The 15999-nt window shown below is 35.0% G+C and overlaps 1 protein-coding gene across 1 annotated transcript; it reads left to right on the top strand.

Annotated features, from left to right (window-relative positions):
- Positions 1–985: 985 nt before the first annotated feature.
- Positions 986–15107, top strand: LOC106869403 (ubiquinol-cytochrome-c reductase complex assembly factor 1). The gene is made up of 9 exons (XM_014915128.3): positions 986–1166; positions 3610–3720; positions 4884–4985; positions 6052–6124; positions 7073–7130; positions 9566–9680; positions 11152–11223; positions 12548–12661; positions 14941–15107. The coding sequence occupies exons 1-9, from the start codon at positions 1089–1091 to the stop codon at positions 15088–15090; spliced, it is 873 nt and encodes a 290-aa protein (XP_014770614.1). The 5' UTR covers positions 986–1088; the 3' UTR covers positions 15091–15107.
- Positions 15108–15999: the final 892 nt, after the last annotated feature.

The raw sequence follows: 15999 nt of genomic DNA, 5'->3' as shown, positions 1-15999 counted from the left end.
AAAACGTGCTGCCTTGAAAAAGAGATTTTATTTTTAATATCACAAAATTTTACAAACACAAAAATGAATTTTTAATTTATTTCAAATTCAACACTTAATGACTTATCAAATAGCACCATCATCATCATTTAACGTCCGTTTTCTATCCTGGCATGGGTAGGACGGTTTGACAGGAGCTGACCAGCTGAAGAGCTGCCCAAGCTCCATGTCTGTTTTGGCATAGTTTCTACAGCTGGATGCCCTTCCTAACGCCAACCACTTTACAGAGTGTACTAGGTGCTTTTACGCAGCACCAGCGTGGGAGCGTTTACGTGGCAGTGTTCATCATAATCATCATCATTTAACGTCCGCTTTCCATCCTGACATGGGTTGGACGGTTTTATTGAAAACTGGTAAGCTGCAGATAGAGAACAAAATCCTAGCAGTAACAGTTAACAATTCTCAAAGAGAAAGGGAGATGATTTTAAGAAATTAAGAATTAAATTCACAAAATTTATTTACATACTTCTGTCCTCTAAAACTGTAAATTAATTTTGTGAAATTCAAACATCTTTAGAGAGAAACAAAAACGTCTCCTAGTATGATGTAGGATTTTTATATTTGAAGAGTATGCATCCCTTTATATTTTGTTTGTTTTTATACTGATTTCTTTTTCACTTTAACCATTTTCAGTTTATTCTTGTAACTTGTATTCTTTTTCAATAAATATAAGATATTATTTAAATGTTTAATATCTTTGAATTATTTTTCTATTTCTTTTTAAGATTCATTACATTTCTTCAGCTAAGAAGGAATACAAACACATCATCCCTTATTCAAACACTGCTGCATTAGCACACACACATACAAAAACAACAATATATCAGTACACACAGATGTGTACACAGAAATATAGAGACTATAAGATATATATATATATATATATATATATATATATATATATATATATATATATAAAGTGGTAAAGCACGCATTTCCGCACTTGCACAATGTTAGAAGGGGCCTTCGCAATGTTATTTATTGTAATGTACCCAAGCGACCAACACATGTGCTTGTTTTGAGGTCAAACGGTTGAAGTTGGCAATTCCATGGCTTGTTACCGCTTGCTTCCTCCGCTCACTCGCAGGCTTGCTCACCTCCACACCTTAACAGAAGTTGTCAGTAACGTATGTGTTTGTTATTACATTTTAATTACTCAGCTTTCATTTATATTATTATTATTATTTTAGTTATATGGTTTATAACTACTTACATAACGCTAAGTGAATACAGTATCGAAAGAGACTGGTTTAGCCTGACCAGCTGTAATTTAGTCTATGGGAGAGTTCGATAAGTCCATTTGCCCCGAGGAATGAAAAATGTAACGTTTTAGGTTCTTTGTCAAAGAGTATGGAAGAGGAAGTAGTATTGTTATCCCACGTCCAAGGCAAAAACATCACTTTCTCTCTCTGACGAAGGACAAGAGCTCAGAAAAGTAGTTTTTTTCTTCTTATTTCCTCCACACAGCGATATTGACTCTATTTAAGATGTGTACTGGTTTCAATTCCTAGTTGCAACCAATTTTTATTGTCTAAAGTTACTAATGACCTTGAGAAACGTGTGAGTGTCCTATCTCTCTCCAAATTCGAAGACTTGCTTTCGTAATTCATAGTTGTAGCGGTCAAGCTAGCTTCCAAAGAGCCAAGTTGGCTACATGGACATATCTTGGACTTCGTTCATTATCGAAGATGTTCTTCATTTTAAGATGGTACGGTGTAATTTGAGGGAAATATGAAAGAAGAGCAACAGCATATAACGAGTATGATCGGCTTTTGTAACAGGTCTGAAAACGTATGTAGTAGAGACAACACCATAAGTTAAAGTTAGCAGCTAATAAAAAGATTGATCGGCAGAGAGTGTGAGTAAACGAGAGAGATCGATCGAAATTGTTCAGATTAACAGAATCGAACCTAAAGGTTGATCAAAATGTTAATGTAGTGTTGTGTGTCACCGAGCAAATATGCCGCTCACTATTTCTGGGAGAGTTCTAAGTCACTTCTCCTGAGGGTCCTATCAGAAGCAACAGCCATGACACTTTCTTGTTGGATTCCCAAGCTGACCAACTGAGACTGTGGATATTATCCAACCATCTCATACTTGGTCTACTCCTAGGTCTCCTGCCAATTGGCTCAGCTTGAGGAATCTGTCCTTTGACCCTTTTCTGCAACATTCTAACCACATACCAGAGCTATGGTCTCTCAATGCAGAGGAATAGGGAATCAACCTGGAAAGACTCCCTCGTCTCTGAGCTACGGACCCTGCTTATATTTGCAATTGGACTCTTAGTCGTTACCTAACATTTATGGCCATAGGTAAGGATAGGCATAGCAAGTTTGGCCTTTTTTATACCAACCTCTTCAGAAGATTGAATGTTGAGGCTGGTGCATTACTATGCCAGCTCTTGCAATGTTTATATAATCACGGTTACTACACTTGTCATGAAGGGCCTAATATAATCAGTGTTACAGTTGCTCATACTTGACATAACGGTTCCTCCGTTCATTCATTGGTCTCTATTTTCCGTTTACATCTGAGTTGGAAAGGTTTCTTAGAAAAGCTTGAACATCACCTAGTCTTACTTTCCCATCATTGTAAATCCTGAGCTTTTTTATTCGAATAAGAAATCTGCATTTAGCCTCCTCCTCATTTCATGATTTGGCAAAGAAAAAGGATACCTGAAGGAAAATGTTGACAGGGTTTATTGGAACTGTAATATCTTTTATTGCCTCATCTTTTAAAGGCATATATGCAGGCATGACTGTGGTTAAGAAATTTGCTTCCCAACCATGTGGTCTTGGGTTCAGTGTCTTCTATTATGACCCTAGGCCAAGTAACCAAAGCCTTGTAAGTGGATTTAGCTGACGATTATATATATATATATATATATATATGTGTGTGTATATATATATATGTGTATATATATATATATATGTGTATATATATATATATATATATATATATATATATATATATATGTAAAGTATCACACCCTAGCAGTAGAGGGAACCTGTGGAAGAGGTAGACCTAGGAAGACCTGGGGTGAGGTGTTGAAGCATGACCTTTGAACGTTGGGCCTCACCGAGGTGATGACAAGTGACTAAGACCTTTGGAGATATGCTGCGCTTGCAAAGACCTGTTGAGGCAAGTGAAGTCGTCATTGTGGCTGATAAAAGTAAAAAGCACCATTCGAGCGTGGTAGATGCCAGTGCTGGTGACACGTAAAAAGCACCATTTGAGTGTGGTCATTGCCAGTGCCGCCTGACTGGCTCCCATGCTGGTGGCATGTAAAAAGCACCCACTATACTCTTGGAGTGGTTGGTGTTAGGAAGGGCATCCAGCTGTAGAAACATTGCTTATAGATAGCATTTAGACTTTGCCTGGAACAATTTTGAGAAGAGTCAAATAAATTTTGAAATCATAAAACCAAAAAAATTTCTAAGTTTTCTTTTTCTCTGTAGATATCTATAGTTATTGTTGCTGTTTAACCCTAGGTCTAACTCACAATCTAACCATTGATATTGATCCTGTATTTGAAATAAATCTAATTATCATGTTTATTTTTTTCTGCAGAAATCTATATCATGTCAGCTGTCCACTCAAATATCTGCATTACCTGTTATCACAGCCAGACATATTCTACCAAACAGATTGAGTTCTTGTTTGATAAATACAAAATTACAGGTATATTATTACTATTATTGTTAAAAACAATTATTTCAGAAATAATTATTTTATGTTAGAAATATTATTATTATTGTTGTTCTTATTCTTTTTTGTTGTTGTTGCTGTTATTATTGTTATTATTAAGGTGGCCACCTGGTTGAATCATTAGTTTGCTGGGCAAAATGCGTAGCAACATCTTGTCCATCTTTATATTCTGATTTTGAATTCTGCTGAGGTCGGCTTTGCCTCTCATCCTTTTATGAGTACCAGTTGAATACTGAGGTTGATGTAATCAGCTTACCCTGACTCCAAAATTGCTGGCCTTGTGCCAAAGTTTGAAACTATTATTATTATTTTGCCCGTCACTACGTTCTGAGTTCAAATTCTGCTGAGGTTGACTTTGCCTTTCGTCCTTTTGAGATTGATAAATTAAATACCAGTGAAGCACTGGGGGTTAGTGCAATCGACTAGTCCCCTCCCACCTAATTTCAGGCCTTGTGCCTATAGTAGAAAAAATGATTATTATTATTATTATTATTATTATTATTATTATTATTAAGGCAGTGAGCTGGCAGAATTGTTAGCACGCTGGACAAAATGCTTAGTGACATTTCTTCTGACACTATGTTGTGAGTTCAAATTCCACTGAGGTTTACTTTACCTTTCATCCTTTTGGGGTTAATAAAATAAGTGCTAGTTGTGTACTAGGGTTGTTATAATCAACTTAACCTCTCCCCAAAATTGCTGGCTTTGTACCCAAAATTTAAAACATCATCATCATCATCATAGATTAGGGCAGCAGTTTGGTAGAGCATCAGACAAAATGCTGTATAGTATTTTTTCTGGTACTTAATGTTCCGAGTTCAAATCCTGCTGAGTCAACTTTGCCTTTTACCCTTTCAATATGAAAACAACTGACAAAATAGAATAATTTTGTGTGTGCTGAGTAGAAGTGAATTCTTAAGTTTCCAGAAGACTGCTTCTTTGGGAAAGTTCTCAAATATGGGTTGTGTGGCTGTCAACGAAGTTGAAGGCTGTAGGAAGAATAAAGGTTTAAATAAGTTCTATGTATGCATACACACTGCAGAATCACATATTCATACAGACATGCTTGCATGTATAGACTTGTGTGTGTTGAGGTGTTAAAAATAATTTTTGTCTTCTACAATTTTTATTTTCAGCAAGATTCTGTTTCTCAGGAAAGAAGGTCAGCTAGTACAGGTTGGTTACTAAAAGTACGGCAGAAACTTGGTTTGTCTTCAAAAATGAGATATCCTAAATATGTAAGTATCTCTAGCATTTCTGCGACTATCTTTATCTACATCTCTCTCTCTCTCTCTCTCACACACACACTCAGAAGTATATAATGTTCTTAGCTTCGTTTTTCCTTGAGGCTGGCCAGATTGGAGCAATCTCGAGTATAACCAGCCGAAATTGCAAAGATAATCTGGAACTCAACTAAGGATAGAAAACTCCGAATGACCCGTCCTTGTTTTCTTTGTATCGTCTGTCTGGATGTTTTGCATTCTTGTCCCATTTTGTATTTTTATATATATATATATAGCGGCGTACATACACTTTGGTCTCTTATATAGTTTTAAATCTCTGAGGAAGAAATATATAGTAACAGTACTGCACAGTAAAGTCTATTTGCCAATGCAACGTGGCAATCCTATATAGGATAATGTTACTACCTTTCAGCCCCCGGAAAACATCTTTTCCAGCTGGTTATTGACATGTAATCCATGTCTGTATACTGTATGGTACTGTTACTACATACTTCTCACTCAGAGATTTAAAACTAGTTATTTCTCTCTTTACAAGATCAGCGACTGTGTGATGCTTTAAAAGTATACATCGTATGATATTTCTACTAACTGTGTTTTTCTATATTGAAAATGGGCCTTTCCCTGATGACAGCAAAAAGTTCTTTCTTCTATAAATTTCAACTATATATATATATATTATGTATATATATCTATAGATATAAAAGCTTAGCTGTAGCTTGTATCACTCTTTCTTTAATTGTTTTAGGTGGCTATGTAGTTACAAGCAGACATTAGCACTCCCTCACACTTGAGCCAACAGAATATTTAGGATGTGATAGCTGGAGGAAAATAGGTTTGCACCAGCAGTTGGCTGGCACTCATTTTCATGGGGGTAGACTGGGACAACTTGAAATAATGTGCTTTACGCAGACATACCACATTGTGTGGTCCAAGAATTAAAGTCACGACTTGAGTTCATTATGTGTGTGTGTATATATATATATATATATATATATATATATATATATATATACATACACATATAAATATAAGCATTTTCTTGTTTTTTTTTCTTTTTCAGAGATTAGCAAGATCGTCTTATAGTATGTATATGTGTTCTACAGAAATTCCTGATTATATAGAAATGATTCATGGTAAGTTCTCTTTGGATAACGTTTCTGTTCCTCTTTCTGTCTTCTTTCTTTGTCTCTCTCATCAAGTCTGATTTTCTTTACATTTCATTCTATAAATATTGAGATATCTCCCCACTTTCCACAAGGCACTCTTGGTGAGCTGAAGTTTGGCTCCTGTTTCATGGCCTGAAACAAACAAGAAATAAGAAACACTTGTGTATTATTAGTGATATTCCCAAGTAATTTAGGAATTCCTTTCATCAACGAGGTGAACAGATGTAATCTAGATTAAGGTCCAGAGAAACTGCAATGAGGATGTGATCTTTCCTTGATTGGATACCATTCTATCATTGGCAACATTCTCTGACAATCTGGGGGTACCTTTTTCTATCAACAGTTTAATAGACATAGGTAATGTGGACTATAATGTTCTATTTAGAACCACCATTACAAAATGTTAATAGCAAATTTGAGCTTGTGTCTCATGAACAAATGGTGTATAAAACTTAATCCATTTGATCTTTCTCTATCTGGACAGTGAAGTGGTCAAGTCCTTAGAATTTTGGACTAAGTATATTGTGAGATTTATTTTGACACCTTAGTTCAAATCAACTTTGACTTTCATCCTTCCAGATTTGATAAATGAAGTAGCAGTGTAGTTCAAATCTTTTCATTGCCTATTGAGAGAGAAGACTTAATTCGTTGCCTAGTTTGTAAATAAATGAAACCCTTGAATCCATCACTGTACACACACACAGTCGCATACCTATGTATATATTTACTTATGTAATTATTTATAAAATAATTTACATAAAAGTATGATTTGGAAAACTCAGTAACCAACATTCATTATTACTCTACAGAAACAATTGTTGTGTTTTGTTAATTAAAGCCTGTTCATTCCATCTTCTTGGTTCACAAAATTCTTTATATACATATATGTATATTAATGATATCTTTTTATTTCAGACTTCCAATTAGAGGATACATATCTATCATGGTTCTTACTCTCAGAACTACATGTTTGGTAAGGAAAGTTTTTTTAATGTGCTTTTTATTACACTGAGCTCATCCACTCACCCCTTCTCTTATTTCTTCTTGTCTTTCTCACTTCTTCCAACTGTCTGTCTGTCTCTTGATAAATAAATACTAAAAACATAGATCAATAATCCAATATCTATTTTTCCAGTTCTTTGTGTTCTGCTTTCAAATCCCACCAAAGTCAACTTTCCTATTTGTCCTTTCAGGGATGATAAAATAAGCACTAGTTGAGTGTTGGGGTTGAAGAAATTGCCTAAGCCTCTGCTCCCAAAGTTGCTGGCCTTGTACCAAAATTTGAAATCATCATCATCATTATTATTATTATTGTTATTAGAAAGGTATTCAATTATGTCTCTTTACATTTAAGTTCAAATCCTGCTGGGGTTGATTTTGTTTTTCAATGTCCTAGTGTCAATAAAGTAAAATAAGTACCAGCTGTATACTTGGGGATTTGATTTCGTAGCACTCAACTATCATCACCATCAAATATGGATGTGTGTTGAGGCCTTGTGCTTATATTAGAAATCATGGCAAATCTTGATTAGGTGGATAATGGAGACCACAGTTCCCGTCAGTCGTTGGAGCAATACAAGATCCTTGTAGGCAGCTGTTGTAAATCATTTTATTTCATTGCATGTTTTTATTCCTGTTTCTTATGTCTGTTTCCTTATTCCACACAACCTCTCCCTCCTCACTGGTTTTAATGTTTTGTCCTTGTCCCTCCCCATCAGTTGTCTCATTTGTAGCAACAAAAAAAACTAAAAGGTGAAGGGATCAACAGAATTGAACTCAAATGCCTTGTGGTATTTAGCTATGGCTCTTTACATTCTTTGTTCAAATCTTGCCAAGGTGAACCTCACCATTGCCATTCATGTGTCGAGGGCCGCTAGAATAGAGTACCAATCAAATAACAGAATTTAATTAATTGACTAAACCCTCCCCCAAGTTACTGGCTTTGTACTTAAAACAGAAATTATTAAGGCTCGTTAGTGTCAGTGAAAATACTTTGCAGTATTTGTTGCAGCTCTTATGTTCTGAGCTCAAATCCTGCTGAGGCTAGCTTTGCCTTACCTTTCATCCTTTTGGGGCCAATAAAATAAAGTACCAGTCAAGTACTGTTTTGATGGTATTCACTACCCACTGCCCAGCTCTAAGAATTGCTGGCCCAAAACGGAAACAATTATTATTATTATTGTCTTTTATATCTTGCAAGTTTCATGACAATCTCACTAGTGCCAGTGACATGAAAAAAAGCTACTAGTACACTCTGTAAAGTGGTTGGCATTAGGAAGGGCATCCAGACATAGAAACCCTGCCAAAGATGACATTGGAGCCCGATGCAGCCCTGCAGCTTGTTGGTTCCCTGTAAAACTGTCCTACTCATGCCAGCATGGAAAGCAGATGTTAAATGATGATGCTGTTGTTAAGGTGTTGGATTAGCAGAATTGTTAAAGAACTGGAAAAAAAAAAATGCCTTGTGATATTTCTTCTGCCTCTCTCTATTCTGAATTCAAATCCTGCCAGGGTCAATTTTGCCTTTCATCTCTCTGGTATTTGTTTTGGCTCTTTATGTTCCTTAATCTGTGAGTTCAAATCCTGCCTAGGTCAACTTTGCTTTTTATCTTTCTGGAGTAGAGAGAATGAGTATCAGTCAACCCTTGCGATCAATGGGGTCTACTCGCCCCTGTCTGAATCTTCTGGTTAAAGCCATTATTATTATTATTATTATGCAGTAGTTTTATTTTTATAGCATGCTTTCACTTCACTACCGAGCGTAGCTCTGTGTGCCTTGGCTATGTGCTGTGGTGCTCTTATTTTCAATGTATTGAAAGTGTTTTGCGTAGGATGTGTGCAGTGCTCAGTAGTGCAATTTTCTGTGTGTTGTATATATTTGTAAGTCCTGGTGTTTTTGTTATGTATTTGTCTGAATATTTTTTTATTATACCTAAGGCACCTACTATGATAGGAATTGTTTCTGTTTTTAGATTCCACATTCGACTTACCTCTATTTCCAGGTCGTTGTATTTTGAAAGTTTCTCCATTTCTTTTTGGGAAACGTTGTCATCTGCTGGTATTGATATACATCAATAAGAAAGCATTTTTTTCCTTCATGATCTCTGACAACTATATCTGGCCTATTGGCCTTAATTTCTCTATTATTATTATTAAGGCAGCGAGTTGGCAGAATAAACATATTGGACAAAATGCTCAGCAGCATTTTGTCCTTGTTTACATTTTGTGTTCAAATTTTGCCTTTTATTCTTTTGGGGGTTGATAAAATAAGTAACGATTACTGGAATCAACATAATCAACTTAACCATTCCCATGAAATTGCTGGCTTTGTGCTAAAATTTGAAACCATCATCATCATTACTATTATTATGATTATTATTATTATAACCTTTGTCTTTTATTCTGTAGGTTGATTTTAGTACGACTATCACAAGCTCAGCTTGAAGGAGAATTTGTCCGTAAAAACTTTGTCAAAGCATTCTGGACTGATGTGAAAAAACGAACTAGTAAAGTTGGAGGAGGAGTAAGAACTTTATTTATACATTTAATAAGCTTTGTCATTAATTATTATTATTGATTATCTTAATTATCACTGATTTACTTAATTATCATTGATTTTATGGATTATTAACATGAATTTTTAAGATCCTTTTACCATAATAATTTATAGAGTTATTACCATTATTATTTTTGTTGTTGTTATTATTGCTAGTAGCTTTGGTAAGGCAGTGAAATAGCATAATCATAAACGCATCAGAAAAAAGCTTTTCAATTTTTATGCTTTGAGTTCAAATCTTACCAAAGTCAACACTGCTTTTCATCCTCCCAGAGTTGATGAAATAAAGTACCAATTAAGTATTAGGGCCAATAATATTGACTAACACTAACCCATTAAAACTACTGGCCTTGTACTTAAGTTAGAAACAATCACACTGTGGATTGGCACACTTGTTAGAGCTTTGGACAAAATGCTTTGCCATATTTAGTTACATCTCTGTATACTCAGAGTTCAAATCCTGCTGAAGTTGACTCTGTCTTTCATCTTCATTCCAAGGTTGATAAAATAGTGTCAATTAAGTAGTTGATTATGTTCTTCTTCCACTCAAATTTCAGACCTTATGTCTATGTTAGATGACTTGGACTGAAATGACTTGTAATATTTGTTCCAGCTCTTTATTTCACCAAGGTTGACTTTACCTTTCATCTTTTCGGAGTTGATAAAATAATTACCAGTTGAGCAATGGGGTCGATGTAATCAACTTGCTCCCTGTCCTAAAATACCTTGCATTGAGCCTAAATTTGAAAACAATATTTATTCTAGCACTTTATGCTGAGTTCAAATCCTGCCAACATCAACTTTGCCACTCATCCCACCCGGTTTGTTAAAATAAAGTACCAATCTAATACAAGAATTGCTGGCCTTGTGTCTAAACTAGAAACAATTATTATCATTTCTATTTATCATGAGAATGTTGTTATTGATAGTGTGGTTGATAAACAGCCCCAGGCTCTGTAGTTCACAGTGATGTTGCCTTGTATTTGATGGCTAAGACACTTAACCATTGATGATTAAATCCACATTACTGTAAGTCAGTAATGTGTCTATTCTAACTGATTAGTGTACAATTGACGAAGGATTTGTTGGCTTGCAGTCCTGGATTCAGTTTCTCTATGAGAAAGCTATAATAAACAAATATCCAGTCTGTGATGAGTCTACTTAATGCTATAGAAATCAAAGGTTCCCTGGATCTTTCTGATATTTGGCACCTCTCACTTACAATGTTTTCTTCAGGTTTTGAGTAGATAAAAACAACAATTATTTGTAACTTTCAAAGCTGAACTGCAGTTAAAGGGAAGGACATTATTGCTTGGAATAATACACAGGGAAACTTCCAGATAAGTGTTCAGCAACAATATGACAATGCTAGTATTAAAAGTAATATGTCAGTGTTTATAATATGGTAAATTCTAAGGGAATTTTTTATTATTTTCAGATTTCACAAAATCAAGAAGCCATGCATGAGCTTGTATTTCACTTTAATGCTGCCTTATTTTCATATGATGAGGTGAGAAACATGTCTTGTACAGATTATAGTCAATTGTGTAACTTATTAAACTTTTAAATCATAGATTGTCCTGAAATGAAATGGTTATGGATAAAATATTGGACTACCTACTAACTGGATATGTATACAAATATTTTGCTGTCTTTTCATTGTTTCTGGATAGAAAATGTTACTCTCCATTGAGTTCTCTCATTGAGAATAATAGGCACCAGACCATCTGATAATAATCTTTCAATTTAAATCAATTTTATAATTGGATCCAGACTTAAGTTCTGATTAAAAGTTGTGTGATTGTTGGTCAGCAAATAAAAATCATTTCTCACATATTTGTAGCTTATTTCCATAGATCAGCACTACACACACTGAACTGTAGGTCACCTCTACACAGTCGTTGGATGGCTAAATTCAACTTCTGTTACGTTCAAACATGTGGTCTCATTTTTAGTTGATCTTGTTAGTTATGATATCCAGATCCAAATATTACAACCTTTCATTTCTCTTCTGTTTTCTGGAAAAAATGCTGAACTTTTGCTATATGGATCTTATTGTATCAAGTAGAGCTATGGTGATCCACAGCTGCATGTTGTTTTTTATGTAGCCAAGAACTACGGCAATCCTCTGTTGTGTGGCTGTTGTTGCATAGACAAATGCTATCATAATCAACAGCTGTATGCCTGCTGCTGTGTAGTCAAGATCCTATGATGATCCACAGTTGTGTGGCTGATGTGTTGGCAAGAACCATAACAATTGACAGAATGAAAACGAATGCAGATAATTACCACAATAACTTGATCTTGTATTGTCTTAGTATATAGAAAAGGCATAAGAGAAATTCAAGCAAATATGTCATGGGGTCAAAAGCTGGCTAGCTGGAAGAATTGTTAGCACGCCAGGCAAAACACTTAGATCTTTATGTTTTGAGTTCAAATTTTGCTGAGGTTGACTTTGCCTTTTGTCCTTTCAGGGTTGATGAAATAAGTATCAGTTGGGCACTGGAGTCAATGTAATCAGCTAACCCCCTCCCCCATAATTTCCGGCCTTGTGCCTATTGCCAAAGCAATGTCATTTTTGAAATTTTATTTTAAATAATTAAATTTGCTTATTTAACGAGAAACTCTTTCTTGTTTTTTTGGTTTTTATTCTTACACTATCAAATCAGCCATTTGAAACTGATTAAAAGCTCTGTCCTAAACATTTCACAATTATTTAATATCCCTTGGTGTGTTATTAAAATAGAGTTTTTTTACATGTCATACCTCCATTATTTTAAGTTCACATATATATTCCACATATTATTGTTAAATGATTATGTTCTCGATTTCAGGGTTTGATGTCAAGTGACACACTGCTTGCCAGTGCACTCTGGAGAAACCTGTTTGCATCAAAGTATACCGAGCCTCAGAACCTTGAACTTGCAGTGCAGTATGTCAGAAAACAGGTAACACATAATTGAAACCATCACCTCTCTGCTGTATAGTGTAGTTTAGTGAATTCTATGGATGGTTGATCAAGACACCCCTACCAGTTTTGGTTTACCTAATTGGAAAATAACAATCATCCTGTATCTCCACTTTACTCAGTTTGAGAAAGAAGGACTGCAGTTGTATTTTTAAACAATTTAACATTAAAAGATAGCAATCATTATCTGGAGTTATTGTAAACGCTCAGTTTAAACAGATTTTGCACATTTCCAAATGCTAAGCAAGTTGTTATTTCTGGTTTCTGTGGCACAACTTGGAAGAGTAACACATTTTCCCTTGGTTAGAATGCATGCCTATTGATGACTTTTCTTGTGGTAGAAATTAAAACTCAATACAATGAAACTAGAATGTACTTATTAATTTTTACAATGCATTTGTTGCTCGTAGCAGAAAATTACAACCGGTGGTATCTACTGGCGTTTATTTTTTTGTCATGGGGGTTACTTAAATATCCCCATCCCCAGAATTATATTTACTTTCAGTTCTTAAATTTCATCTTTGTGGGATTTGAACAGTGGTGGCTCATGTATAGGAACTGTGGCACCCCTTATTTCCACTTGATATTATCGATAACATTCAATATATTGAGTCCTTTTAATTCTTTCTTTATACATTATATAATCCTTAAGCTTAATGTCAGTAGCCATCCCTTAGTTTATGTAAAAAATACAAAAAATCCTTGTATAGAACTGTGCGCTTCACAGTTCCAGTGACACAGTGTTTGGCTGTTGTGTGCATGCTCACATGTCCGAGATAGGAAGCTTCGCACAAGGGAGAGCGAGCACTGCAGGAACAGTGCCGAGTGAAAGGGAATGTTTCTTTTTTCACTCCACGCATGTTGTGCTAAAAAACATGTTTATATTCTTGAATGTGATAAAATGTAGAATTAGATTATTATCCTGCTTCCAGGATTTGGAAAATAGGGCACATTTCCTCACCTTATTTTGTGATTTAGTGGGTATTTTTGAAAAACAAGGGGGAATTCACAGCAGTGTTCAATGAACAAATTAAACACACTACCTGGTAGTGGCTAAAACACAAACTGATCAAGTTTATACATAAATTTTCTTTTTATATGTTTCTTTCCTTTAACACAATATTAAAACAGCTAAAATTTTCTGAAGCAGCACCCCCAACTAATTTTATTTACAAGCTGCCACTGGATTTGAATGCAGAATATATAATTTTTTGACTAAACACAAAAGAATTTAGCCTAGTTACCTTAATTTTACAACCTAATGCCACAAATGTTGGATAATAGTTGCTTAAATCAACCCCAAACTACTTGCTTTGTTGAACCCAGCAGAATTTGAAGTCAAATAATAAAGGGATGTAACTAAATACAGTAATGCCTTGATATACGAGTTAATTCATTCCCTGAGACCACTCATAAAGCAGAGCAGTAATTTTCCCATAGTAGCAATGTTATAAAGTGTAATTTGTTTCTAGAAAAATATTTTAACCTATAAAATTTATAATACTCATAAATAAATGGCAATAAAACAAAAGTGGAATGTAAAGAATATTTTATGTAAAAAAGAATGTCAAGATCACTTATAATAAAAAAAATATTATAATTGTTAAGGTGGCTGGGCAAAATGCTTAGTGGTATTTCATCTATTGCTATACTCTGAGTTCAAATTCCACAGAGGTCAACTTTGCCTTTTACCCTTTCGGGGTCAATAAATTAAGTACTGGGGTCAATGTAATCGACTTACCCTGCCCCCAAATTTCAGGCTTTGTGCTTATAGTAGAAAGGATGATTATTATAATTGTTTTCTGAATGACTTTCACTAGACTTGCGCACAACATCACTTGTAGATGTGATTGCTGATTCACAAGCACTCATAGACAGACTTGTAGATTTCTTTTTAACATAAAAAACAAATCTCAAGTTGTTTGCTTAGAAGAAACTTTTTTCTTTCGCTCTCTATAAATTTCTCACTAACATGAAGAAGCATTTGTTATTGTAGTAGAAACTTTTGCTCTTCGTTCAAAAATTTCAGCTTCCTATATAAAAGTGAGCTGAAAAATAAAACTCGTAAACCCCGGGGCCTCGTAAAGTGAAGTATTATTTGTACTGTAAAACATTTTGGCTGGCCTAATTCTGCCATCCACCATTTTTACAATAACAACACATTTTGAAGCTTTTGACAAATTTTGTTAGTTTTCTCTTTATCATATCTGAAATAATTCAACAATTATATCTTAATTTTTGTTTATCTCTTTTTTGTAGGTCAAACATCTAGAAAGCCAATCTGATGACAGTATATTATATAATGGACTGGTCTCCTTTTTGCCGCTTCATTCAGATAAAGAAGAGACAGCGAGAATAAAGTCTTTATGGAAGAAAATATACGAGACTGATATATTAATACCTAAATAAAATGTTTATTTAAAGAGTGGGAGAAATTAAACTTACCTTAGTCTTTTTTCCACTCACACCAAATAGTTACATGAAATCCATTCTGGCATGAAAACTGTTTGGAACAGAACTACTGTTCAGTTCTATATTTTAAGAGATGAGGAATTACGTACATTATTTACATTTGATGGATATTTGTTCTCATAACGTTTCGCTTGATATCCCCTCCAGCCTTCATCAAGTGTCTTGGGGAAATTTCGAATAACATCGAAAAATACCTTAGGGATGAGAACCCAGGTTCGAAATTTTCCCAAGACACCTGATGAAGCCTGGAGGGTATATCAGCCGAAACGTTGTGTTAATAACAAACAAGATGAGGACAAATGTAAATAAAGAACTACTGTTGTTTAGTCCCAGGTCGATTTTCATTAAACAGACATATGATCAAATGCATTCTAGGCTATAACTGTCCATTCTTTATATACGGATCTCCTGAAGGATGATGGGCAAAATTGACTTTGATGGGATTCATGGCTAAATGGTTGAAGATTGAAAGTCTCTGATAAAGACAGATCTTGGTTCAGTCTATCTAGCTGTAAACAGGTACCAGATAGAGGCACAATTGTAGAAATTATGAATGCTATATAATTCTTTTCTACTCTAGGTGCAAGGCCTGACATTTTGGGGGAGGGGCCAGTCGATTAGATTGACCCCAGTATGCAACTGGTACTTAATTTATCAACCCCAAAAGGATGAAAGGCAAAGTCGACCTCAGCGGAATTTGAACTCAGAACGTAAAGACAGACGAAATTTCGTTAAGTATTTCGCCCGGCGTGCTAACGCCAACAGCACCATTTGAACAAAACATTGGACTGACTCCTGTGCAGGTGGCATGTAAAAAAGAAACACCATTTGAGCATGGCTGTTGCC

Source organism: Octopus bimaculoides, chromosome 10 (assembly GCF_046866305.1).
Source record: "Octopus bimaculoides isolate indiv1 chromosome 10, ASM4686630v1, whole genome shotgun sequence".
NCBI classification, from domain to species: Eukaryota; Metazoa; Mollusca; class Cephalopoda; order Octopoda; family Octopodidae; genus Octopus; species Octopus bimaculoides.
The sequence above is the reverse complement of the archived record's forward strand: the minus strand, read 5'-3'. Positions and strand labels throughout refer to the sequence as shown.

Coding starts and splice junctions, on each gene's coding strand:
- LOC106869403 (XM_014915128.3), top strand. CDS start 1,089: ATGGCTTGTTACCGCTTGCTTCCTCCGCTCACTCGCAGGCTTGCTCAC. Junction 1,167..3,609: donor TAACAGAAGTTGTCAGTAAC/GTATGTGTTTGT, acceptor TTTTTTCTGCAG/AAATCTATATCATGTCAGCT. Junction 4,986..6,051: donor AAATGAGATATCCTAAATAT/GTAAGTATCTCT, acceptor TTTCTTTTTCAG/AGATTAGCAAGATCGTCTTA.